At 43.3% G+C, this 23,355-nt stretch overlaps 1 protein-coding gene and 1 long non-coding RNA gene across 44 annotated transcripts in view; both read left to right on the forward strand.

The window, feature by feature from the left end:
- Lrrfip2 (leucine rich repeat (in FLII) interacting protein 2) overlaps positions 1-23,355 on the forward strand; it is a 108,123-nt gene that overhangs the window by 78,776 nt on the left and 5,992 nt on the right. For 23 of the 43 annotated variants that reach the window (XM_011243000.3, XM_011243004.3, XM_011243001.3 and 20 more), the window contains 6 exons: positions 3,344-3,514; positions 9,434-9,526; positions 11,476-11,568; positions 17,492-17,593; positions 17,820-17,952; positions 19,608-19,657. In XM_011243000.3, coding sequence (XP_011241302.1) covers positions 3,344-3,514; positions 9,434-9,526; positions 11,476-11,568; positions 17,492-17,593; positions 17,820-17,952; positions 19,608-19,657 — 642 coding nt within the window. Of the gene's footprint in view, positions 1-3,343; positions 3,515-9,433; positions 9,527-10,647; positions 11,447-11,475; positions 11,569-17,491; positions 17,594-17,819; positions 17,953-19,607; positions 19,658-23,355 lie in introns of those variants that run through there. The other 20 variants (XM_011243026.3, XM_017313589.2, XM_017313590.2 and 17 more) reach the window with 4 other exon arrangements.
- Positions 19,664-23,300, forward strand: LOC115487194. The gene is made up of 2 exons (XR_003948252.1): positions 19,664-19,792; positions 19,847-23,300. It is a non-coding gene; the product is annotated as an uncharacterized LOC115487194 (long non-coding RNA).

A 23,355-nucleotide genomic window follows, 5' to 3' on the forward strand; every position in this document is an offset into this window, starting at 1 on the left:
GAGCAGACTAGGAGAAGGAATCTTATCAGCTACAAACTGATCAGTATGTTAAGTGTCCATTTTATACTGTGAACTAAGACTAAAATAATGAAGATACTGAATTCAAGTACTAGTAGAGGATTTGGCATCAGTTATGAATGCTTATTTGAGGAATATCTAGGCATAGTCAAAGCTTAAACATTTACACTGTAGCTGCAAAATGTGCTGTATACCAAAATCACCTGGAGTTGCTTAAAATATAAATTGCTAGTCTCTACCTCCAGTTTGGGAATCAGTGGATCTGGGAGAGGGTTGAAAATTTGTGTTTTCATAAAACTGACTCGAAATGACTATCACTATGCTAGTAAGATTAGAATATTTTTCCACCTTGGCACTTTAAAGTCTTTCTTTAAATTATATTTTATTTATGTTTATATACGTGGGTGGTTTCCCACAGAGGCCAAAAGACATCAGCTTTCTTAGAGCTGGAGATACAGATAGTTGTGAGCCGTCTGTAGTAGGTGCCACAAATCAAACTTGGATCCTTTGGAAGAAGTGCAAGTGCTCTTAACCACTGAGCCATCCCTTCAGCCCCACTTTAAAGTCTGTTGTATGCTTTTTACAGGAAGTTATGTTGCACAGAATTTAAATGGACTTGCATTGTGTATTTTGTCCATGTGTCTTAGTTCTGAGCTTCCTTGGATTCTGTTAAACATGGAATCACACCCTAAAATGATGAGAATTTTTTTTCTCTTAGCCTCTTGGATGAAATTTGGTATTATATGAATAGATATCATTGAATTGGGATCTTCCTATAGTTGAAATTTTAAAATAGGCTTTTAGTTAAATGTTTTCAATGCTATTTTGAATCATACCTGTATTTAGTTCTGGTTTGTGAAGCAATGCTAGTTAGAGCATTGGGTATCTGAGGAACTGCCAACTGTTTGCAGAGTAGGCACTTAACTTACGTCAGCAGTGTAAGGGGCCCAGGTTTACCACACCCTCCCTAACCCTTCTTTGAGGAGAGAAGGGCTGGCTAGGGATTGAGGTGTGTGGGGGGGTCTCTTCTACTGAGCATTTGCCCTCAGTCCTATGCCTTGGTTATGGGTTCTTGCTATCTTAGTAGGTGGGACGCTGGGCCACATTTTGTGGTTTGGTGTGCAATCCCTAGTGAGGAGCGCTGCTGAGCTTGTACACTTTGGAGATCCATCTTAAACCCTCTTTGGGCACTGCCTACTCATGCAGTCATCATTTTGAGTTTTGAGCCTGTTGTTGACTCTGTAGGTCTGGGCTGAAGCCAGTTATCAGAACTGTGAATTGCCATTTGCTGAGTAAAGTTTTTTTAATAAAGGTCTCCTTTTTCTCTTTGGCTGATAGTGTTTTTGATGTAAGTTTTAAGAAGTCATTACCCACCCACAGCCATAAAGGCTTACTTCTGTATTTCCTTAGTTTTGATGTTGTTTGCTTTGCATTTAGGGGGTTGGCTCATCTTGAGCTAACCTTTGTGAGTGTTGTTGGCATCCGTCTTCGTTTTTTAAACAGTGAGTTGTTCCAGTACCATTCATTCTTTCCCCTTTGGATTGTGCGGACACCGTTGTTGAAAAACTGGTTATAAATGTAAGGGCTCTCACTGACTTATTTGTTTACTACTTCATTAGGTCCTCATACTTCTACCTCCCTCCCAACCTTTATTCCACCCTAATCCCTTCCAACCCCTCAACACTTTGTAGGAGAGAAAGAAGCTTGAGGGAGGAGGAGGAGGGCATAGACCTCTTTAGACTACTTCCTGTCCAGTAAGGGTGTTGACTTCCTAGGGGCAAGTCCAGTCTTCACTGTCAGAATGTCCAGCAGTCCTGCAGTAGTGAACAGAGCCACAGGATGAACCAGCAGCCGGGGGGGAGGGGGGGGGCAGCAGCTGCCACAGACCCTCTGGGGTTCTGAATTTGTATCCTCTCCAGAGTCCCCAGAATTAAACTATGTTGCTGACAAAAACCGTGCCTCTCCTAGAGCTCGAGACAGTTATAGCCAGTGGCTGTGGACAAACTGAAGCAGCTCCATAGCCCACATCTGGGGTTAAAACACAAATATAGTAGTCACAGAACTGGGTTTTAAGGAAACCAGAATTCTCACACTTCTGGAGTTCTGTAGCTATCTTTGGCTACATTGTGGGTTGTTCTTTCTTCTGCCCTTTTCAGCCCTTAACACTAGATAAAGGAGAAAAAAAGAGAGTTGAAAGGAAAGAGGAAGACGTTATCATTAGACTATTTTCTGCTGATTAAGGGTCTCAGGATATCTACTTTTTTTCCTTATTTTTTGTTCACAACTACTTAAAAAACCTCAAATACAGCAACCAACCAACAACCCACACTGCCTTTTGGGGCCCTAGCATTTATATACCTTCTGAAAAGTCCCCAGAATTCCAAATGTCACATGATTGTAGAAACCATTTGCAGCTGGCAAAAATCATGCCCCTGCTAGAGCAGGAGGCAAATCATAGTCAGCTGCTATGGACAGTCTGAAGTAGTCACATATCCCATACCTGGGATTAAAAAGTAAACATATTCTTATTATATTCCTGTGCTTTTAAAAGAAACCAAAATTCCAGAATTCTCACTACCGAGTCCTAAGCCTTTTTTACTGATTTTGGTTTGTTAGACATTTGTATTATTATTATTTTTTTAAAAAATCTCAAAAAATAGTTGCTTTTCTAAATGAGTTTTTCTTTTTATCTCTTAATAAGTCAAAGGCAATTGCAATTATCAAGTTACTTATTGTTTTAAAATATCTATACAATATCTTAGGTAAAAGCTTTGTGAAATTTCAGGCACTGTGCAATAGCTCTTCAGTGATTTTTGTATTTATTTAACAATGACCCAAAAATGGATAATTGCTAGGAAGAGTGTCCAACCCATTTAGATTAGCATTATGCACACTGAGGAAATACTGAAAACAGAAACCCAGAAGTGGCAAAATTCAGATTAGTGTGTTGTTGTATAGACAGAGGCTGAGCTCTCTCAAACTACTGCATTTTGAACACCAGACATTTGCCTGTTAAAAACTACAAGAGAAACTTTTGAAAATATTATTTGTTGTACATTTTCTGTTTCTTAAAAACAAATGTTTTCTGCACACTTTTTCTTCGCTGCTTGATGTTGTGTTCTTGGTATGCAAAAGAGACCACTTCTCAGAGAGGCATTAGTGTCGTCTCATCTGTGTTACATGTGCACGTTACTGAACGAGGAGTGCCTAGCCTGCTTGCATTGTGTGGAATGCTTCCGTGTGTATGCCAGGCCACACTGCTGTGTGTCTCCCATGGGCAGCCACCATGTCATAGATGTCAAGCTGATGTTTTTTTGTTATTTAGGAGTCTTTGTCTGAAGTAGAAGAGAAATACAAGAAAGCCATGGTGTCCAATGCACAACTAGACAATGAGAAGAACAATCTGATCTACCAGGTGGACACCCTCAAGGATGTCATTGAAGAGCAGGAGGAGCAGATGGCAGAGTTTTATAGAGAGAACGAAGAGAAGTCAAAGGTATCCACTCATCTCGTACATCACTGTCTTGGGGGGAGGGGAGGAAAATCAAAGCCCGCTGTTTAAAGGAGATATGGGGCTGGTGGGAAGCTGCAGTCAGAACTGAGTGGTCTGAGAAGTCAGCCAGTGCCCTATGGATTTTTTTTTTTCTTCAGAGCTGAGGACCAAAACCCAGGGCCTTGGCACTTGCTAGGCAAGTGCTCTACCACTGAGCTAAATCCCCAATCCCACCTATGAGTTTTTTAAAAATAATTTTTGAAGGAAAAACTTCTATACTTTTTTGGGTTTTTAAAAACTAGATAATGAACTTTTTTTTTTTTTGGTTTTTTGAGACAGGGTTTCTCTGTATAGCCCTGGCTGTCCTGGAACTTACTCTGTAGACCAGGCTGGCCTCAAACTCAGAAATCCACCTATTTCTGCCTCCCAAGTGCTGGGATTAAAGGTGTGTACCACCACTGCTTGGCTAAATATTTATTCTTTTAACTGTGAAAATGACATTGAGTTGCCCCTTGTCTCCATTGTGAACAGAATGACACAACTTGGAAGCTTCAGTGAGATAGGCCTTTTTTTTTTTTTTCTTCTGTGAGCTTCTTATCACTTCAAGAGACTCCACTTTCCAAATAACCAGTTACTTAGAAGCAGCAGTTTAAAGATGTGAGTCAGACATTGACAGGTGTTTTCTTGAGAAGTCACAGCTGAAGAATAAAGGCCACTGGTCAAAGTGACATATCTGCCCTCAGACAGCAGCAGCAGAGACTCTGGGTTGTATTAAAAGTTTATTGGACCTGGACATTTTAATGTTAGTTTCTAAGTAGAGAATAATTGGATATTATTGCTAGAAATTAGTTACTGCTACATTGCCAATAGAGAAATAAAAAGAAAACCGTAGGAAATTGGTGTTGATGAGTTGTTGGAAGCACATCTGAATTGCACATAATAAAGGGAGGTGGCTAGTTGTATAGCATTTGATAAACTCCCATGGTCATGGCGTTATAATACTTTAATAGAAACCAGCTCATCTGACATTTAAAAAACATGTTATTAAGGGATGGCTTGGTGGCTAAGCACACTTGCTGTTCTTCAAGGGGACCCAGGTTTAGTTACCAGCACCCACATCAGGTCGCTCACAACTGCTTGTAACACCAGTTTCACAGGATCTGACCCATGCTTCTGGCCTCTGCAGGTTCTGGCATACACATGATCCATATGCATGTATGTAGATATTCACAGAGACACATCAAATAAAAACAAGTCTTTAAAGTGCATATGGATTTTAAACATAGAAGAAGACTGTAGAGAATCTAATGAGTCTCAGCTCCCCCTTGTTACCATTAACCCATAGTTAGCCCAGCCCTGGCCTTTTCTACTCTGTATTTAGAACAAAGTCTAGGCATCTAATCTTAATAATTAATCTGGATAGACTGCATGTTCTCCCTTTAAAAAATATATTACAAAAACATTTCAGGGACTAGAGATGGTTGAGAAAATAAAGCACTTGTCATAAAAACTTAAGGACAAGATTTTGGATCCTCAGTGCCCATGTAAATACCAGGGCATGGCAGAGACTGGATGCCTGGAGTAAGCTAGGGAGTCAACACAAACCACTGAGCTCTGGGTTCAACAAGAGACTCTGCCTTAATATGAAAGGTGAGACTTAAGCCTCAGCCACTACACTTGAATATCTGACACCCACAGACATGCATGCACACACATGCTCATACAAAAGACCAGTTCATGCTTGAAAAATTAATATCAATTCCTATATATTAAAATTTTAGTAGTTTCAAAGTGCCATAGGCTTTTTCATTTTTATGCTTAGAAAGCAATCAGAAGCTAGCCATGGTTGTGCACATAATCCTAGCACTTGAGAAGCTGAGGCAAAAGGATGATGGATTTATAGCCAAGATTACACTGAGACCCTTTCTCAAAACAAAACAGAAACAAGCTGGTAGGGTGGCACACATCTTTAATCCCAGTATGGAGGAATTAGAGTCAAGAGGATGTTCTTTGAGTCTGAGGCCAGCATAGTGTGGTAGTAAATTCTGGGCCAACCAGGACTGTCCAGTGAGACTGCCCTGCAATCTTGTATCATCCCTACCCCACCCCAGTCAACCCTCTCCCAGCCACACCCTCCCAGAATCCAGGTGAGCCCCACACCTTGGAATTAGTTGCTGTGTTGAAACTCTTAGCTATTGGTTCCCTTTCCACCTCTCCCCAGTACAGTTTAGATTTGAGGAAACTTGATTGCCTGTCCTATAAGCTTGCCTTTCTTAAATGCTTTTTTTTTTCATTCCCACAGTGTCTTTTGGGGGTGGTGGTGGGGGCGGCGCAGGGTGGTCCCTGTCCTCTTTAGTTCCTGTGAACAGGATGTCAGGTATAGAGATGTCATTAAATGTAACTGGAGCCCTTTTTTTGCAAGCCTGCTTCAGAAGTGGCATGGTCCTTTTTACAGAGCCCAGGTAGCTGGCTGTTTAGAGCGTAGATCCAGTTCCAAGGAATCTGATACCCCCTCCTGGCTTTCACGGTTACCAGGCAAGAAATTGATGCACAGTCATACATGCAAGCAAACACCCATACATACGAAAACATGAAAAAAATGATTCAATTCATATATAACTTCCTAAAAGCTATGATTCAGTGGAGTTTAGTATATTCACATAAAGGTGCATCTGTCACACTCACAAAGATATTGACATTCTCTCAAGTAGAATCTGAATCTTCTTTAGTCATCGTCTTCCTGTGTCTGATCCTCTGGCCCCAAGTAACTACTGATCTTCTTTGTGTTTCTGTATTTCCTCATTCTAGACTCTGATATCAACAGAATCATAAAAGGAACCATTTTATGATTGTCGTCTTATACTTAGTGTAGTAATCCCGAGTCAGCCATGTTGTGGCATTCATATAAGTGCTTCATTTCTTTCTGTGACATGTTAACATTCCATCTTTAGGGTAGCTACATGCGTTGGGGGATCCAGCAGCATTAATTGATATTTGGGTTGTTTTTCCCTTTGGCCTTTCGTGAGAAATGCTGACACGAACACCTCTGTAGTTTTTGTTGGGACATTGCTTCCCTTTGTCTGATTGCTTGGGAGTGGGATTGTTGGGTAGCCTGGCAACTGCACAGACCCTGAGAGAGCAGCGGACTTTGGGAGTAGTGTCGGCATTTCAGCTGAGGTGCTGCTGGCTGTTCTTAACCAGATCCTCTCTGCTGTTTGCCAGTGTTTGCCCTTTCCTGGCTGGCCATCTAGAGGATGGAGCTCTGATTTGCATTTCTCTGATAAAGCTACTGGTTTTGAATATCTTTTCATGGACTTTTGGTTTCTTTTTGGAAATTGCTCATTTTTCAGTTTTTATTACTGTTGGAAGACTATCTTTCAGATAAAGGTTACATAACAGATAAATGACTTTAGAGCTCTCTTCTCGAAGCTTTAGATTTCTTTTTATCCTCCTTATCCTTTGTGGCCTTTCTATCTTTTATCATGTCCATACTTAGGATCTTAATTTTTTATTACCTAGATGAAACAATTTGCATAGTTTTGAAAGTCAAGATAAGCCGGGCGTCTCAAGATAAGCTGGGCGTGATGGCTCACGCCTTTAATCCCAGCACTCGGGAGGCAGAGGCAGGCGGATTTCTGAGTTTGAGGCCAGCCTGGTCTACAAAGTGAGTTCCAGGACAGCCAGGGCTACACAGAGAAACCCTGTCTCGAAAAACAAAAACAAAAACAAAAACAAAAAAGAAAGTCAAGATAAAGACTCCTTTGCTTGTGTAGTTTCAAAATAAGGAGTTATACATTCACAGTGACCTATCATCCTTTATGAAGTCTTTATAAATTTTGTTCCTTTTGATGCTCAGATTTCCCCACTACTGGCTCTTGTGAGCTCCTTTTCTGCAGATTCCCAGGTACTTTGGCGAGTTCCATGCTTTCTGACAGATGAGCATGCTCTGGCCTTATCTTTAGCATCCTTTGTCAAAGGAGAGCCTCCATGTTCTCCCGCAGGCCTGGGGCTGCTCTTGATGCTCAGTCAGCCACTTCATGGCCCTTCACTCAGAATGTGTATGTGGGCTCTTGCTTGTTTGTCTGACAAAATGCACTATGTTGTGATGGTTCATGTTCATATGCATGACTGTAGGGATTATATCCAGTCCCTGATGGTCTCCATCTCCTCTGCCCTAATTTTTACTGCTGTACTCCACGTCACTCAGAAAAGCAAGGTCACAGTAACACTGGTGTAGTTATAGGAAGCAGCCACAGTGCTTGACTTTGCCTTTAGTTTGGGACAGTAGGCTATGCATAGCCAAAATGCTGTTTTTTAAAAGTTACTTGAAATAGATTTAAAACAAATTTTTTTATTATGGCAAAAACATACCACAATAAAGTTACCATTTTAGCCATTTTAAAGGGTGTAGTTCAGAAGCATTTTCTATACTGTTCTATGTGAAATCTGTATGTTTTAATTTTGCAAAAGTAAATTCTAAACAAATTAAGTTACTAGAGACATTTGGGCCTTTCTCTAGTCCAGGCTACCATTCTGCCTTCATCAGTACATGTCCTGACTCACAACACGCAGCCTGGAGCTCCTTCGTTCACAAGGCCTGATGAACACTGTCCCCATCTGTGCCACATTTTACCCCATCAAGTATTTATTTGCCTAGATGTGGGCTTTTTTTTACCTGGAGCTACACTTTAAGTTGAACTCTGACCCGTGTAAAGATAGGTAGATCTGAAGTCAAACAAAGGACATGAATTTAAATTTTATCTTTTTCATCCTGGTTTTCCTCTTTTTTTTCAGGGGAATTCTTTTTATTTTATTTCTATTTTTTTAAAAATGTCTTTCATTTTGTTTTGTGTATGTCTGTGCACCATATGTATGCCTGGCGCCTGTGTGGGTCAGAAGAAGGAATTAGATCTTCTGGAACTACACTTAGAGATGGCTGTGAGCCACCATGTGGGTGCTTGGGAACAAAACTCAGGTTCTCTGCAAGAGCAACAAGTTAGTTCTCTTCCCTGCTGAGCAACCTCTCTAGCCCTGGGGAAGTCTTCTTACGTTTAGTGATCGGTCTTTCCTTTTATAAGCCAAGAAGATATGCTAGCCAATTTTGATTAAAAAGAGAGCTGCAACATTTGAGATGGATGGAAACACGTCCGTTTGTGCTCCTCCCTTAGAGAACAGCAGCCCTCAGTGAGTGCTGCTCTGCTTGCAGCACACAAAGCTTGGCTGATTTCTCTGCTGCAGTTACTCCCTTGTGCCCATTCCTGGTGTTTGCAGTGTTTCTGTCCAGAAGTCATCCTGCAAACCGTGTGTGCTGACTCACAGAGCGACTGTTTCTCTTCCTTTGAGCATGTGTGGTGTGGGAGCTGTTCCCTTCTTGTTTCCTGGACTTTAGCCTGGTTTTCCTTTTTCTCGGTGGGGTTTTGTTGTTGTCACTGTTGTTATTTTAGGAGTTCTCCAGATGGGAAAAGCATAATAAATCTTTGACTCTGAACATAAAGGACGATTTCTTGGGTAGATTGTTATTCTTATCTTTACTCTGTGGTAGCTTTTGCTATTCTAACAATTTTAACTATTCTCTTGCTCCACTTGCCCGTCTTGTTTTGGATTTTGGAGCCCTCGACCTCACAGTCACTCATTTAAAACCTCTCCACTCTGCTTTCTGTTTTGGTGCCTTTCTCCCTTCCTCACGCAAGATGGAGAATTCATGTTTGACACTTCTCATGCAGGTCGGCCGTCTAGGTAGGTATGATTCTGGAAGTCACATGGGACCTCTGTGTTAAATTACACATGCTCAGCTTGTGTCTGTCCCATGACCTCGGTAACGACAGCAGTCACACCTGATCTCCTGACCTCTATGTTAAATTACTCATGTTCAGCTTTGTGTCTATCCCATGACCTCTACCAACTGCCTTTTCTTAATAACAGGAGTTAGAAAGGCAGAAACACATGTGCAGCGTGCTGCAGCATAAGATGGATGAACTCAAAGAAGGCCTTCGGCAGAGGGACGAGCTCATCGAGGTATGTGCTTCAACTGTGGAAATGCTCCGTTTTGAAAAAGGAGTTGGCTAGGATGGTGGTGTGTTTGTTGGAAGACTGTTCAAGTCCTATAAAGCAGTGTTCTCAGCTTTCCTAACGTGACTCTTTCATTCCTTATGTGGCCTGGTGACCTCCAACCATGAAATAATTTCTGATGCTACTTCATAACTATAATTTTGCTACTGTTATGACTTGTAATATTATTATCTGTGTTTTCTGGTAGTCTTAGGTGACCTGTGAACAGGTTGTTTGACCACTAAAGGGACCATGACATACATGTTGAGAACTGCTGTTATGAAGTTTACTTGTGTCAACTTGGCTCTCTCAAAATATTTTGAGAGCCGGGTGTGGTGACACACGCCTTTAATCCCAGCACTCGGGAGGCAGAGGCAGGCGGATTTCTGAGTTCGAGGCCAGCCCGGTCTACAGAGTGAGTTCCAGGACAGCCAGGACTATACAGAGAAACCCTGTCTCAAAAATTTTTTGAAAATAACATATAAAGTCAAGCATAAAAAATGAATGTTTAACAACTCTATAAAATTCTCTCCTTTAATACTAGGAGTTTTGGCCAATGTCTTTTATTCGTAAGCACTTTTTCCTGAAGATATCCTAGGAAGTTGGAAAGGGATATATTATATAGACCATGGATTCTCTGGGTCCTAGTGCATGCTCTGCTATAGGACGAGATTCTTGAGTGAGAATTCTAACCTTCACTCAGGTGGATACACTTGAGGTAGCTGAAGAAAAGGAGGAAGTTGTATAGATCTTTCTTTAGACTCCAGGGCTTCAGGGCTTCAGCTCTCCGCTGTGGAGGAATTCAGCCACACTGAGGCAGCATCCCTTTGCAATGGAGGGTAGGCCGCAGCACGTGGGTAGGCATTCATCCACTGCCGTCCCTGCTGTGCTCAAGTGTTTTGGTTTTAGGAAGAATTCCATGTGAAGATAGTAAGGCTTGATTTTTGTCATTTGTCACCAGTTTCTTGGATAATAAGCCCAGGGTGCTGGATGCAGATTTGGAAGCCTTAGTCTTTGTATGTTTTCAGTTTCTATTTTTTGGAAGTCAGTATCTATTGAAACCCGAGTTTCACATGTAATGCCTTTAGGTCTCAAGAACTAAGATCTGCATAATCAAGTGGAGAGTGTGGGAGTAGGGGCAGTGTTGCTGGTCATTGCAAGACAGTCTCTCACAGACGTGCCTACAGACTGACCTGATAAAAGACGATTATACGCACCTGAGACTTCTCCCCCAGGGGATTCTAGGCCACGTTAGTGCTAACTAGGAGGACATCATTACTCACCAGAAGACTTGATTGAGCACAGCTAAGTGTTAAAATCATATCTTTCTAAAAACTAATTTTTTATGTTTTATGATATTCTTGATATTTTAGTTTTTGCCAACAGAAATCAAAATGATCAAGCTGAGTTATATCTGTCTTCTTTAGTTCTGCTTCACCACGTAACATTCAAAGATACAGTTTCCTCTCTGGTAAAGGATTATTTGTTCATAAGCAAACACAAGTTTCCTTCTGTAATATAAGCGGGCTCCCTGTTTGGGTAGAAGGGCAGTCATCACAGGATGAATATTCGAGAGTGTGTGCGTAGGAGTGAAGGCCGGATGGCTGCCATCGAGCTGTGCTTGGAACGGTTATTCTGATGCCTTTTTTGACATTTGTCCTGCCCTCCGTTCTTGTGGTGCTGGGGATCAAACTCAGGGCCTGTACACACACAGCGCATGCTTGGCTGCATCCTGTCTTCCCTTGCTGACTGCTGCAGGCCAGCCAGGAGACAGTGGCTGTCACCTTTCCCTTTCCTGTGGATCCTAGACTTCCCCTCCTCCCTGTTAGAATTCCCCCACCTCCTTCTGTTTTCCTTCTTCTAACTCCCTTGCCTTCTTCTTTCTGCTTTTATTATTTTCCATCCCTCTTCTTCAGGAGAATCAGCGCCTCCAGCAGAAAGTAGACACCATGACAAAAGAGGTGTTTGACCTCCAAGAGACCCTGCTCTGGAAAGATAAAGCACTTGGGGTATGAGAGGAGGTGGGGCTTTGGAGAAGCTCGTTCCTGAGGGATAGACCAAGAGAATTTAACTCAGACGTGGCCAAAAAGCCACCCTTCTACCTGTTTAGTCAGTATGGATAAGCAGAAGACAGAGAATAACTTCTTTAGGAAACATGGTAGTGTGCCTAGAGAGAACTTCTCTTTCCAGACTCCATGCTTGCGAAGCTCACAAATGGAAACCTTTAAAAGAAGTGGTCTTCATTCCCCATATAATAAGGATTCTTACCCCACAGCAACCACAGGCATCTGATGCAAATTTCGTGGGTTGTTAGATATGCTTACATTAGATATGCTTACATTATAAAATATGAATTGAAAAAGAAGATGGCGTGGAGGGAGAATGTTAGCTTATAGATTGTTGGTGAATAAAATAGGAAGGGATTACAATTCAGTTTAATTATGGAAATGGATAGGAATGTAAGGTCATAGAGCTGCCAAACTGTGATACCACCTCTAATTATAGCCCTGCAGGCCCAATAGGGCCTGGTAAGGAAAACTTCCTCATTGCTGTTTTGTATAGTGCTATGGGTACACACCACGCATGCTGCAGAACAGCAAAAATTAGTCACATACCTAGTTCTGTAGGGTAGACATTTAAAGAACGGAAGATACTTTTATATAATTTTTTGGAGCTTAAGTTACCAAGTCTCCAAAATTCCATCAAAACCTAAAAAATCTTCCCAAGGAACATTGCGATTGTGAATTACTTTATTTATAAATGTTTTTCCTTGGGAAAGTGAAATGATGTGTGGGGTGGGTGCGCAGAGTAGGGAGAGTGAGGTGATGTGGGGTGGGTGCGCAGAGTAGGGAGAGTGAGGTGATGTGGGTGGGTGCGCAGAGTAGGGCGAGTGAAGTGATGTGAGTGGGTGCGCAGAGTAGGGAGAGTAAGGTGATATGTGGGTGCACAGAGTATAGGGAGAGTGAGGTGATGTGTGGGTGCGCAGAGTAGGGAGAGTGAGGTGATGTGGGGTGGGTGCGCAGAGTAGGGCGAGTGAAGTGATGTGAGTGGGTGCGCAGAGTAGGGAGAGTAAGGTGATGTGAGTGGGTGCGCAGAGTAGGGAGAGTGAGGTGATGTGGGGTGGGTGCACAGAGTAGGGAGAGTGAGGTGATGTGGGGTGGGTGCGCAGAGTAGGGAGAGTGAGGTGATGTGGGGTGGGTGCGCAGAGTAGGGAGAGTGAGGTGATGTGTGGGTGCACAGAGTAGAGAGAGTAAGGTGATGTGTGGGTGCACAGAGTATAGGGAGAGTGAGGTGATGTGGGGTGGGTGCGCAGAGTAGGGAGAGTGAGGTGATGTGGGGTGGGTGCACAGAGTAGGGAGAGTGAGGTGATGTGGGGTGGGTGCACAGAGTAGGGCGAGTGAGGTGATGTGAGTGGGTGCACAGAGTAGGGAGAGTAAGGTGATGTGTGGGTGCGCATAGTAGGGCGAGTGAAGTGATGTGAGTGGGTGCGCAGAGTAGGGAGAGTAAGGTGATGTGTGGGTGCAGAGTCTAGGGAGAGTGAGGTGATGTAGGTGGGTGCGCAGAAGGCAGTTGGTAGAGAAAAAGTTCAAAATGCACACACTGTTCAGGATGGCCATCTCATGGGTCAGGAGGCCCAGGGCTTCTCATTTGTATGATTTTCTTAGTATTTTAAACTGATTATCTTGGAACAGAAGCTGACTGGCTAGAGTAAAACTACATGCCCCATAAAATAGCTCACTGAAACAGACCTTGTTTTCCTACTAAAAAGACATGCCAACACTGGCTGCAGCAGCACATGCCTTTGACCCGAGCACTTGGAGGAAGAAGCAGGCAGGTGGATCTCATGAATTCAAGGCTAGCCTGGTCTATAGAGCAAGTTCTACACCAGCCAGGCTACACAATATGACCTCTCTCAAAAAGAAAAAAAGAAGAAAAGAAAGAAATGTACATGTGGATGGTTAAGATAGACATCACTTTGCTTTTAATTGTCTGAGGATTTATTGAAATTGTCTATAAGATATAGTGTAGTTAACTTTTAATAAGTAAACTTGAGTAGCTCAGGGTTACGTAAAGTGCTTGTTGAGCACGATCGTGATGCCTTGGTGTTCATCTCCAGAACCCACCTGAAGGTGGAAGGAGAGAAGACTCCAAAGTGCTCCTCTGACCTCTGTTGTGTGTGTGCCAACTCACACCACACACACACACACACACACACACACACACACACACTGATAAATGCTCTGTTGAAAAAGTAAATCTTTTTATACTGAGGAAAGTTAGGATTCATGTTCAAGTGTAAGAAATGATACCAAGATATCCCTGTGTTCCCTTTGCTCACAAATGTCACATCTTGCAGAGCTGTAGTACAGTGTCACAGCCAGGCCATGCCTGGTGCAGTGAAGAACATAGAGCCACCTCCATTTGTCCTTTTTATAGACACCCATCTACCACTGCCCTCCAGTCCTGAGAGCCACTCTGTAATTTTGCCATTTTAAGAATGTTGTATAAATAGAAACCTATGGTGTGTAACATTTTTGGGCATAGATTTTTTTTTCCATTCAGCATAACTCAGAAAGTTCATCCAGTTGTAAGAGAGATTTATCCCCACCATAGCTTTTCTTTACATTGCGCCTATTACAAATAATGATTTGCCATCCTAACCATTGGACACATCAGTGCACACTGTCCCTGTCCTCTCCAGCTTACAGTCTGGACCCAGAATGCCTCACCCCTGCCAGCCACTGCTCCACCCTGTCCGAGTTAACTCCGCAGGCTCCTCATTGAGGTGCGGTCATAGAGCACTTGCCTGTTTATGGCTACTTGATTTCAGCAGCATAAGATCCTAAGCTTCATCAGCAAGGCACTGCAGTATGTGTGAGATCTAATGAATCTCAGTCTCTCTCTCTCTCTCTCTCTCTCTCTCTCTCCCTCTCCCTCTCCCTCTCCCTCTCCCTCTCCCTCTCCCTCTCCCTCTCCCTCTCCCTCTCCCTCTCTCCCTCTCCCTCTCCCTCCCTCCTTCCATCCCTCCCCTTTATGTGTATGTGTGTATGTGATCTTACTATGTAGTTCAGGCTGACTTTCCCATTTCCTTCTCAGTGCTGGGGCTCCAGGCATCCTTCACCCACACTCAGCAAATGTTCTTACTTTTTTAAACTGAATGGGATTTCCCTCATCTTTGTATCAGATTTATCTGTTGATGACCCCTGGGCAGCAGCGTCCATCTCTACCTGCTGTGGACATGTAGTGCAGACGTCTCTTTGTGCTCTGTTTTCAGTGATGCTGGGTCTATCCCAAAGCCACTTAGTAATGCTGTTTAATGTTTTTGAGGACCAGCCATTCTGTAGTCCACATTCCCCAGAGCAGTGAGCAAGGGTGCATGGTCTCCATTTCTTCACCAGCACTTGGTGCTTTTCTGTCTGGAGCTGTTACGTCATCTGCTTTTACTCTTTGCTCTTTCCAGTCCCAGGGATAGAACCCAGGCACGCACTCCTGACAGGAGAATGCCCTACTACCGAGCTTTTTTTTTTTTTTTGAGACAGAGTCTGTGTGGACCAGGCTGAATGCACACGTCCAGCTTCCTTTTTATTTGCTTCAGCTCCCAGAGCACCGCTCATCTCTAGCTTCATTTCCAAGACTACAATCTAATGACTTAGTCAGGAAGCAGCCTTCTCTCCCTCCTTTCTCTGGTGATACCAGTCCTCTCAGCACAGGCCTGCACGTCTCACAGGTTCTCACCTAGACTCGAGTAGTGCACATAAAAGGCCTCTGAGCTCTTGGCAAACCCAACCACAGATAATTCTCATTTTCAATAACTGCAGTTATTTAACTGGTTGCATAGTATACAGCCTGCTCTACATCTCTGTTAGGCTCTTTGTTGCTAAAATTAAATGTTAGATCTTTGACAAAGAATTATTTAGATCTCTGCAAAGATGAACTCTGTACTTTGATCTCTTGGCAGAGGCAATTGCTGCCTGCAGGCCCAGGGCGGTGGTTATGCGGTCAGGCAATACAGAGAATCTCAGATCTAGGATAAATAAATACATTTGACCCAATTATAAGGTATTTCAGTAGCTTTCAAGTTTTGTGGTGAAGTGAACAAATATACAGGATATATTTTATTTTCCTAACTGTAATTATGGGAAGAGGAAATTTTAAAATCTAAAAGTAAAACAAAACCCAGTACCATAATTTTGGAAGGAGGTACAAAAGCCACGTACTGGTGTTTGTTGGAATTCTTGAGATTGGTCTATTCCTGAGGTTTTGTATGCAGTGGGGTTATTGAGAAGCACTTTGTTAAAGTGACCCCCTCCTCGGCTACATGTCATGATTACAGCACAACTGCATGCTGTGCTTTTGTAACACACATCTAACCTGTGGTGAGTGACTGCTGTGCCTACAACACCCAGCTAACCCACAGGGTTCAGACAGGAAGTGTCCTGGGCTTGTTCTAAGGTGTCATTTGTTGTTAAGGGCATTGACAACAGCAGCAAATGTTTAAGGCTTCAGAATCTAGAGTCTCACATCACTTTACAGATAACTGCAGATAGAGCAGATGTGTGACTTTCCACCATTTTGGGGAAGAAGTTAGAGACTGACGGTACAGTGTGAAAAGTAAGGAAGGGCTTGTCTAAGGGGCATTTCCCCAGCATCATGTGGGATGAGCGTGAAAGAAGAGAATGCAGCCTCTCTAGGCTGTGCTGTAAAGCCACACGACAGGGCTTTAGAGCCAGAGGGAACTGCATTCGTCTTCTCCCTTGCTGGCTACTTTGGGCAGGGAGATGAGTGGTGCAGGGCAGAGGGCGAGCATCTCCATGAGGTCATCTATCCACTGCTACAGTCAGTGCTATGCAGTACTGGTACTCACAGGTAGCACCATGAGGGCTTTGTATAAATCACCCAGTCAGGGCCAGGCATGTTGATGGACACATGCCTGTTTTCCCACTGTGGGTATACATTGGAGGCCCAGGACTACATAGCAAGTTCAAGTCCAGCCTAGGCAACATGAGAGCTTCTGTTAAGCAACAAGAACCACCAGGAAACACTTTTTAGTCACCAAATAACCAAGCAGTTGACCACTTTTGACCTGGTGATGAGATAAAACATTAAATGCATGAAAAATATGCAGTAGAAGAACCAGTGCTCCCGCCAGGCTGCTGTGCTCCCTGCTTTCTCATCCTGGGTGTTAGAGTGTGGGTCCAGAGCCACCCACCTTTTCCAAACTCTGTAACTTGCCAAGTACAAGCAATCCTCCAAGGCTAGCATGTCTCTGAGGTGGGTGCTGCTGTTAGGCCTTCCGTTTGTCAGATAGCTGTGTTGGATGACTATTTCAGGGCCCCAAGGCTAGATTTGAAACCCCTGACCTCTTACTCAGCTGGGCTAGTGTTCACTTTGTGTTTATTTTGTTATTTTTTTCTCATTTTCTCATTGTATCAGAAAAACAAACGAATTATACTCGTGTATAATTAACATAAGCAGGTTGTGGAGATTCAGGTGATGTCTGAGTACTTTGCTCTAACACTGGGGAACAAGCAGCCAGTATTTAAAATAATTTATCCAGACTCGCTTTTCTTCCCAAACTAATTTCATCTTAAAACATTAAGCATATTCTTAACAAAACTACTCTTGTTTAACATGAAATGAAATGTGTGTTTTTTGTTGTTTGCCAAATGAAAACATACTGAGGAAGTAAGGCAGGAAATTTTTGTGTGTAAAGATGGTCTTCATGTGACAAGCATGTCTTGCCAAGTTCCTGCATGAGCCTGCTTCTGTTTAAACTCTCCCCAGCTGTGCACGCGGGCTGTCCCCACTGCCTGGTCACCGCCCCCAGGCTTCTAACCTCCTGCTGTAGGCCTTCCTGCTTATCGGATCAGTCACCTTTCTCTTGCTCTTTTTCTATGCTGTTCTTGCCCTTGCTACCCTGCCTAAAACCAGGCCCTAGAGAAACAGAAAGAACACATTGCCTGCCTCAGGAATGAGCGAGATGTGCTCAGAGAGGAGCTGGCTGACCTGCGGCAGACAGTGACGACAGCAGAGGTATGTCAGCCTGGGCCTTCTGCCCCTCCTCCTGCCTTACTTCTTTTCTGACCATAAACAACAGCCTAGATATGATGATTGAGCCGTTTCCTCCACAGAGGTATATCACATAACTAATTTCTCATTAGCTTTTACCCATGGCAAACATTGTTACAGAGATGCCATAATAGAACTTAGTTTCTGTGTGGATTATCATTTGTAATACTAAGTTTTTCCTTCTCCACAGAAACATGGCTTAGTTATAATCCCAGACAGCACTCCCAATGGTGATGTCCATCATGAGCCTGTGGTTGGAGCCATTACTGCTGTGTCTCAGGAAGCTGCTCAGGTCTTGGAGTCAGCAGGAGAAGGGCCACTAGGTGAGACACTACTTGCTATTTAGGCTTGGATTGGTGTCGGGCTTCCAGCTGGGGTCAGGGTAGGTGCAGAGAAGGAATCTGGGTGCATTGCCCTTAGGCATTCTTGATTCTGGGAAACCAGCAGTGGAGTCTTCATGAGGGGAGCACTGCAGCTTTATACACCTCTCCTTTTACTTAAAATAGACTTTGTGCAGAGTCCAGTGTGCCCATCCTGCAGGCAGCTCAGGGCTGGTGGACTTCCCAGCATATGCTTAGCCTCTTCCTGGCCCACATGGATTTAGAGTCTAAGCTTATCCTAGGACTTTGCCACCACTTTTCATAACGAGAGATTGATGATGGAACAGACCGTACTGAGTGAAGTGTGACTTCCAGAGCAGGGCTCGAGAGTAACCCTGGAGAGTGGGATGACAGCTTCTCTCCAGGAAGCCACAAAGGGGTCCAGCTCAAATGTTGCCCTATAATAAATCTTACACTAGGGGAAGAAAAACAGCACAAATAGATACGGTGTCATCAGTTTACATGTAATTTTTTTCTCCTTTACCTGGGTGAGCAGAGGAGAGACCCTGCAGGCATGTTCACCTCTGATATTTAACACGATGATGTCATTTGTAAGCCCACACTTAGAAACCACTCAAGTTCAAACCAAACCAAACCAAAAACCTCTTAAGTCAGTTTACTGTTTTGTTGTTGTTCCCATTTATGCCGTTCATAGCCTGATACTGTAGAGAACTGAAGACCACAATGGGCTGGCCCTTGTGGGTCCCTCCACCTTTGGGAACTGGAACTCACCCAGCCAGCCTTATTCATTATGGGTTTATCGGCCAGCTGTGAACCGCTGCTTTAACTGAACTAGCGGTGTTGCCTCCGCATGTGGGGTCTGTTCCCGCCCAAGGAGCAGCTGCCCTGGGCATCTCCCCAGGCTGGAGCCCATGCTCTGTATGCTTGATCCCCTTGTGTGCCTCAGTAAGTTAGCCGTGGGTTTAAACTTCACTTCAAGCCACTCTGAGTTTTCTGATCCATAAAGCTTTGTTTCGCCTTGAGGGCTAGAGTGCCTCACCCACCTGCTCCCACTTAGCCATTAGCCCACTGGTACCTTACTCCACACTCCTGGGTCCCACTCTTGAGTCACAGTGTGGCAGACATGGTAATTCCATAACTGAGAACCTAGGGAGTTTGTTTTTCATGTCTGAACTCCCGCTTATAAGTTGTGGCTGCCTTACCCAAAGCTTTCACCAAGTGTTATCAATTTCCATCTCTCCTTCATTCCCAGGCTGTCTTGCTAAAACAAATGGAGGAAGGGAACCCTAACCCGATGATTAAAAGACGCTCCACAAATTCACACCCCCAAATTAAAAAAAAAAAGAGTGGGAGACTCTAAAGACAACTGGGAAAAGCTTGTACATTTTTGCAGCAGCAGCAGCAGCAGCAACAACAACAGCAACACCTGGTTTCCTCTGTACCCCAGTTTGTCTCTAGGCAGAGAAAGTCAGTGCTCTGGGAACAGATACTTTATTTGATAGTATGAATAAAAGTATTCTTTCTATTGCAGTGAAAGCCTTTGTATCTTTTCCTGTTCAGATTGTAAATAGTGTAATTTATTAGATGTTGGCACCTTTACAAGTTCAGTTTACAGCCTTCCTTCCCACTTGTTCCAGATGTGAGGCTACGAAAGCTTGCTGGAGAAAAGGACGAGCTCTTGTCACAGGTAAGATGGCTACTCATCCTGTCACAGGTAAGACAGCTACTCATCCTGTCACAGGTAAGACAGCTACTCATCCTGTCACAGGTAAGACAGCTACTCATCCTGTCACAGGTTAGACAGCTACTCATCCTGTCACAGGTAAGACAGCTACTCATCCTGTCACAGGTTAGACAGCTACTCATCCTGTCACAGGTAAGACGGCTACTCATTTGAATCTATTAGTTTATCTCAGATAGGCGATACAGTGCTAATAAATTAGAATGTTCATTAGAAGTTAGAAATAGCTGGATGTAGTAGTGGTACATGTCTTTACTCTCAGCACTCAGAAGGCAGAGGCTGGTGGGTCTCTGTGTGTTCAAGGGTAGCCTGGTCTACATAGTGAGTTCCAGGACATAGAGAAACCCTGTCTTGAAAACAAACACAAAAAACTGAAAGAAAAATTTAGAAATATATTTCTAACTTTGGTACTCAAGTGACATTTAAAGGAAGAAAAGCTAATTTATGTTTTGTGTCTCAAAAAAGAATGTATAGGATACATACAAAGCTTGCTGCCCCACCCTTCCACCTTCAGCCTGACCATCTCCACCCTCTTTTAGCTGTCCCTCAGTATGAGTCACTGACTGGATGATGCTGTTCCTTAAAGGACCATCTGTTGACATTGCTCTGTGGAAGACAAACCTCTGCCACACATGTGCAACTTCCTGTTCCTGTAGCCTCTTAAAGGCCAGTCTGTTTCCATTTGCAGGACTTTGAATGTTGGCTACACAGGAAGCCACCCTAATTCAATCTAGCTTTTCTTTTTTGTGTGCCATAAGCCTATTTTCTTGTGCTTATCACAAAGTTAGCTTGTGTTTTGAACAGTAGTTTAAGCCCACTCAGGGTTTTTTTCTGACACATACCAGGGTACCATCTTGAGCCTCTGACTTAACCCATCCTGGACTATAGAGACTTCTTCACTCCTGAAGTGCCAGCCCTTCAGGCCTAGAGAGACTGTCTGTGCTGTGGATGGGTGCTTCTGTCTTCCCACCTTCCTCTTTCCTTCACTCTTTTGTTAGTATGTATTCCAGTAGTTTCCTGAGAAAGACCAGGTGTGCTATTAAAAAAAATTCCCATAACCTCAAAGGCATATGAAAGTGTCATTTTCCTTAAGTGTTTTCCTAGGCCTATTTCTTCATTGTCCTGTCTTTGAGTATAGTTGTTCAAAATTGTGAAGGCATAGGCCTATGAGATGGCTCAGCAAGTTAAGTGCATGTTGTGCAAGCCATACCTGAGTTCAGTCCCTAAAATTCACATAAGATAGAAGGTGAGAGTTGACTTCACAAAGATGTTTTCTGTCCTTTGTGTGTGTGTATACACATTTTGAGATTTGATCTCTCATAGGTCATGTTTCTGCCTTCCCCTTCTTTCCTTTTCTCTTTCTCTCTAGTATCTTGAAATTTCACAGTTAATGTGTTCAGAAGTTTTCAAGCATCATAATAGCCCTTGTAGATTCTAGAAACTCGTAGTTCTGAGTTGAAAAACTTGAGTGGTTTTACTCTTCTCCTGACTCGGATCCAGTCAGTAAGGGAATGGCGAGTGATACTCTGTGGTTTGATAAATCACGCGTGGCGTGTGGGAAATCTAGGTGAGCAGATTGCTGTGGGTTCATCTGAAATATCCAGGCCCTGGACGGCCTTAGTAGGAAGAGGTCAAATAGAATTTAGAAGCTGTATTATATCTGAAAAGTTTTTGTGAACACATTTATTATGTGTTTCTCTAGCTGTATTCAACTGTATGATACAGCCATGTAGTCAAGAAAGAGTTAGACTTCACCAGGGCAAAGGATGTAGTGGATATATAAGACCATGATGGTCATGTTGAACCTAGAAGTTAAGCTGGATGACCAGTGTTGAGGGGACCTCTAAGTAGAGATTAGGTATAGTTGAAAGAAGATAGATCAATGACTGGAAGTGAATATGGCTGAGGATGTTAGGGCTAGGGTTTTAGAGAGAATGAATTGGGAGATGAGCATTCATAGGATGTGGAACTAAATAATCTAGGGAGTATGGCTATCTAATGAAGTCAGTTATATGGCCAAAGGAAAAAGAGGTAGATGGCAGGATCCTTGAAGGGCACGTGTTCAGAAATTGAGGTACCTTATGGAAGCATGCCACTACTCTGGATGTACACTGAAATGCCAAAGACTTAAGATAGGGGTATTTTGGGAGTGCAAGTCAGGAGCTAACATGACAGGCACAGCACCTCAGTATAAATATGAGGTAATTAGATATTCGTTTGAACCGATGAGATTAAGAACAGAGACTTCAGGGAGTAAGTCTAGGCTAGTTCAGCAACAGCAAGGAAAGCCTGAGAGCACTATTGCATTTCTAGGCTGAGGTAGGAGGCTGTGAAGACATAAGTAGCAGCACTTAGTGGGGCTACAGGAATGGCAGGACTCTGTGAGAGTACCCAGGTGCAAGGTGTACTCTGGGACAAGGCTGTGACAGGAGCATCGGCTGGTAGCAGGCTGATGCTTCCAGATGCATTGGAGAAGTTTGTGGGGTGAAGTTAGGCATGGCCAGGGCCTTTGGGGGACAAGTGCTGAAGAGGAGGGATGCCTCTTTGTAGGTGTGATAGAAATGATGGGATAATAACCAAGTTCTCTCGAAGCAATCCCATGGTGCAGAGGGCAGAGGTGCCTAGGAGGTATGCAGTCCTCGAGTCTGAAATCAGCACTTGCCCTTCCCATTGGGCAGTGGCAAAACTAGTGTTTAGCCTCCTCTTGATCCCTGGCAGCAGAGTTGAGGTCACTGGGGAAACCAGCCACTATGGATATATATTTTTGTATGTTTAAAGGTATCTAAAAAACTAAAAAAGTCCTAACTGCCCATGAAAAATTTCACTTTAATGAGACTAGGACAAAACTACTCAAAAGATGTACTTTTGTGCAAACACACACAAGTAATAAAGAATAGAAGTCTTTATTAGGACACCTAGTTTCTGAGGCTCATTTTCTGTTTATATCAAATGCCTAGGACCATTTGTCTCATAGGCAAAATAGTGCTCAAGTGGTTTGTATGCTTTGCTAATTAAAGTAAGACGGATCTGCTTTGTTTATGATATGGCCACTAGACTTCATCTAAGAGAATTGGGGTTAGGAGATGGTCTTATAGCACTTGGTGTGCAGCATATGGCCTGGATTTGAATTCCAAGTTGTAGCCATCATAGCATGTTCAGTAATCCCAGGGAAGTGGACACAGAAGGTTTGCTGGAGCTTGGTGGCTAGCCAGCCTAGCTAAATTGATTAGCTCCAGGTTTAGTGAGAGATCCTAATCTCAAAATAACATGTACAACAATTGAGAAAGACATCTGATGTAGACCTCTCGCCTCCGTGTATGCAAACATACATACATCCACACATGCAAACTCAAGACACTTATCTTCCATCCCGGCCTGGTAATACAGATCTAAAATCCTAACTACTTGGGAGGCTGAGGAAAGAGAATCCCAAGTTCAGGGTCTTCCTGGGCTGCAGAGTGAATGCAAAGCCAGCCGGAGCAACTTAGTGAGAGCCTATTTCAAAGTAAAACAGGGCTATGGCTACAACTCCATGTTAGTTTTTGCTTAGCATGCCTGAGGCCCTGGGCTTCACCCTATTATCACCAAAGAAAGAGATAAAGAAACAGACAGACACAGATCTCTCTGGTGACTTTTACTTCCAT

This window comes from Mus musculus, chromosome 9 (genome assembly GCF_000001635.26).
Source record: "Mus musculus strain C57BL/6J chromosome 9, GRCm38.p6 C57BL/6J".
NCBI lineage: Eukaryota > Metazoa > Chordata > Mammalia > Rodentia > Muridae > Mus > Mus musculus.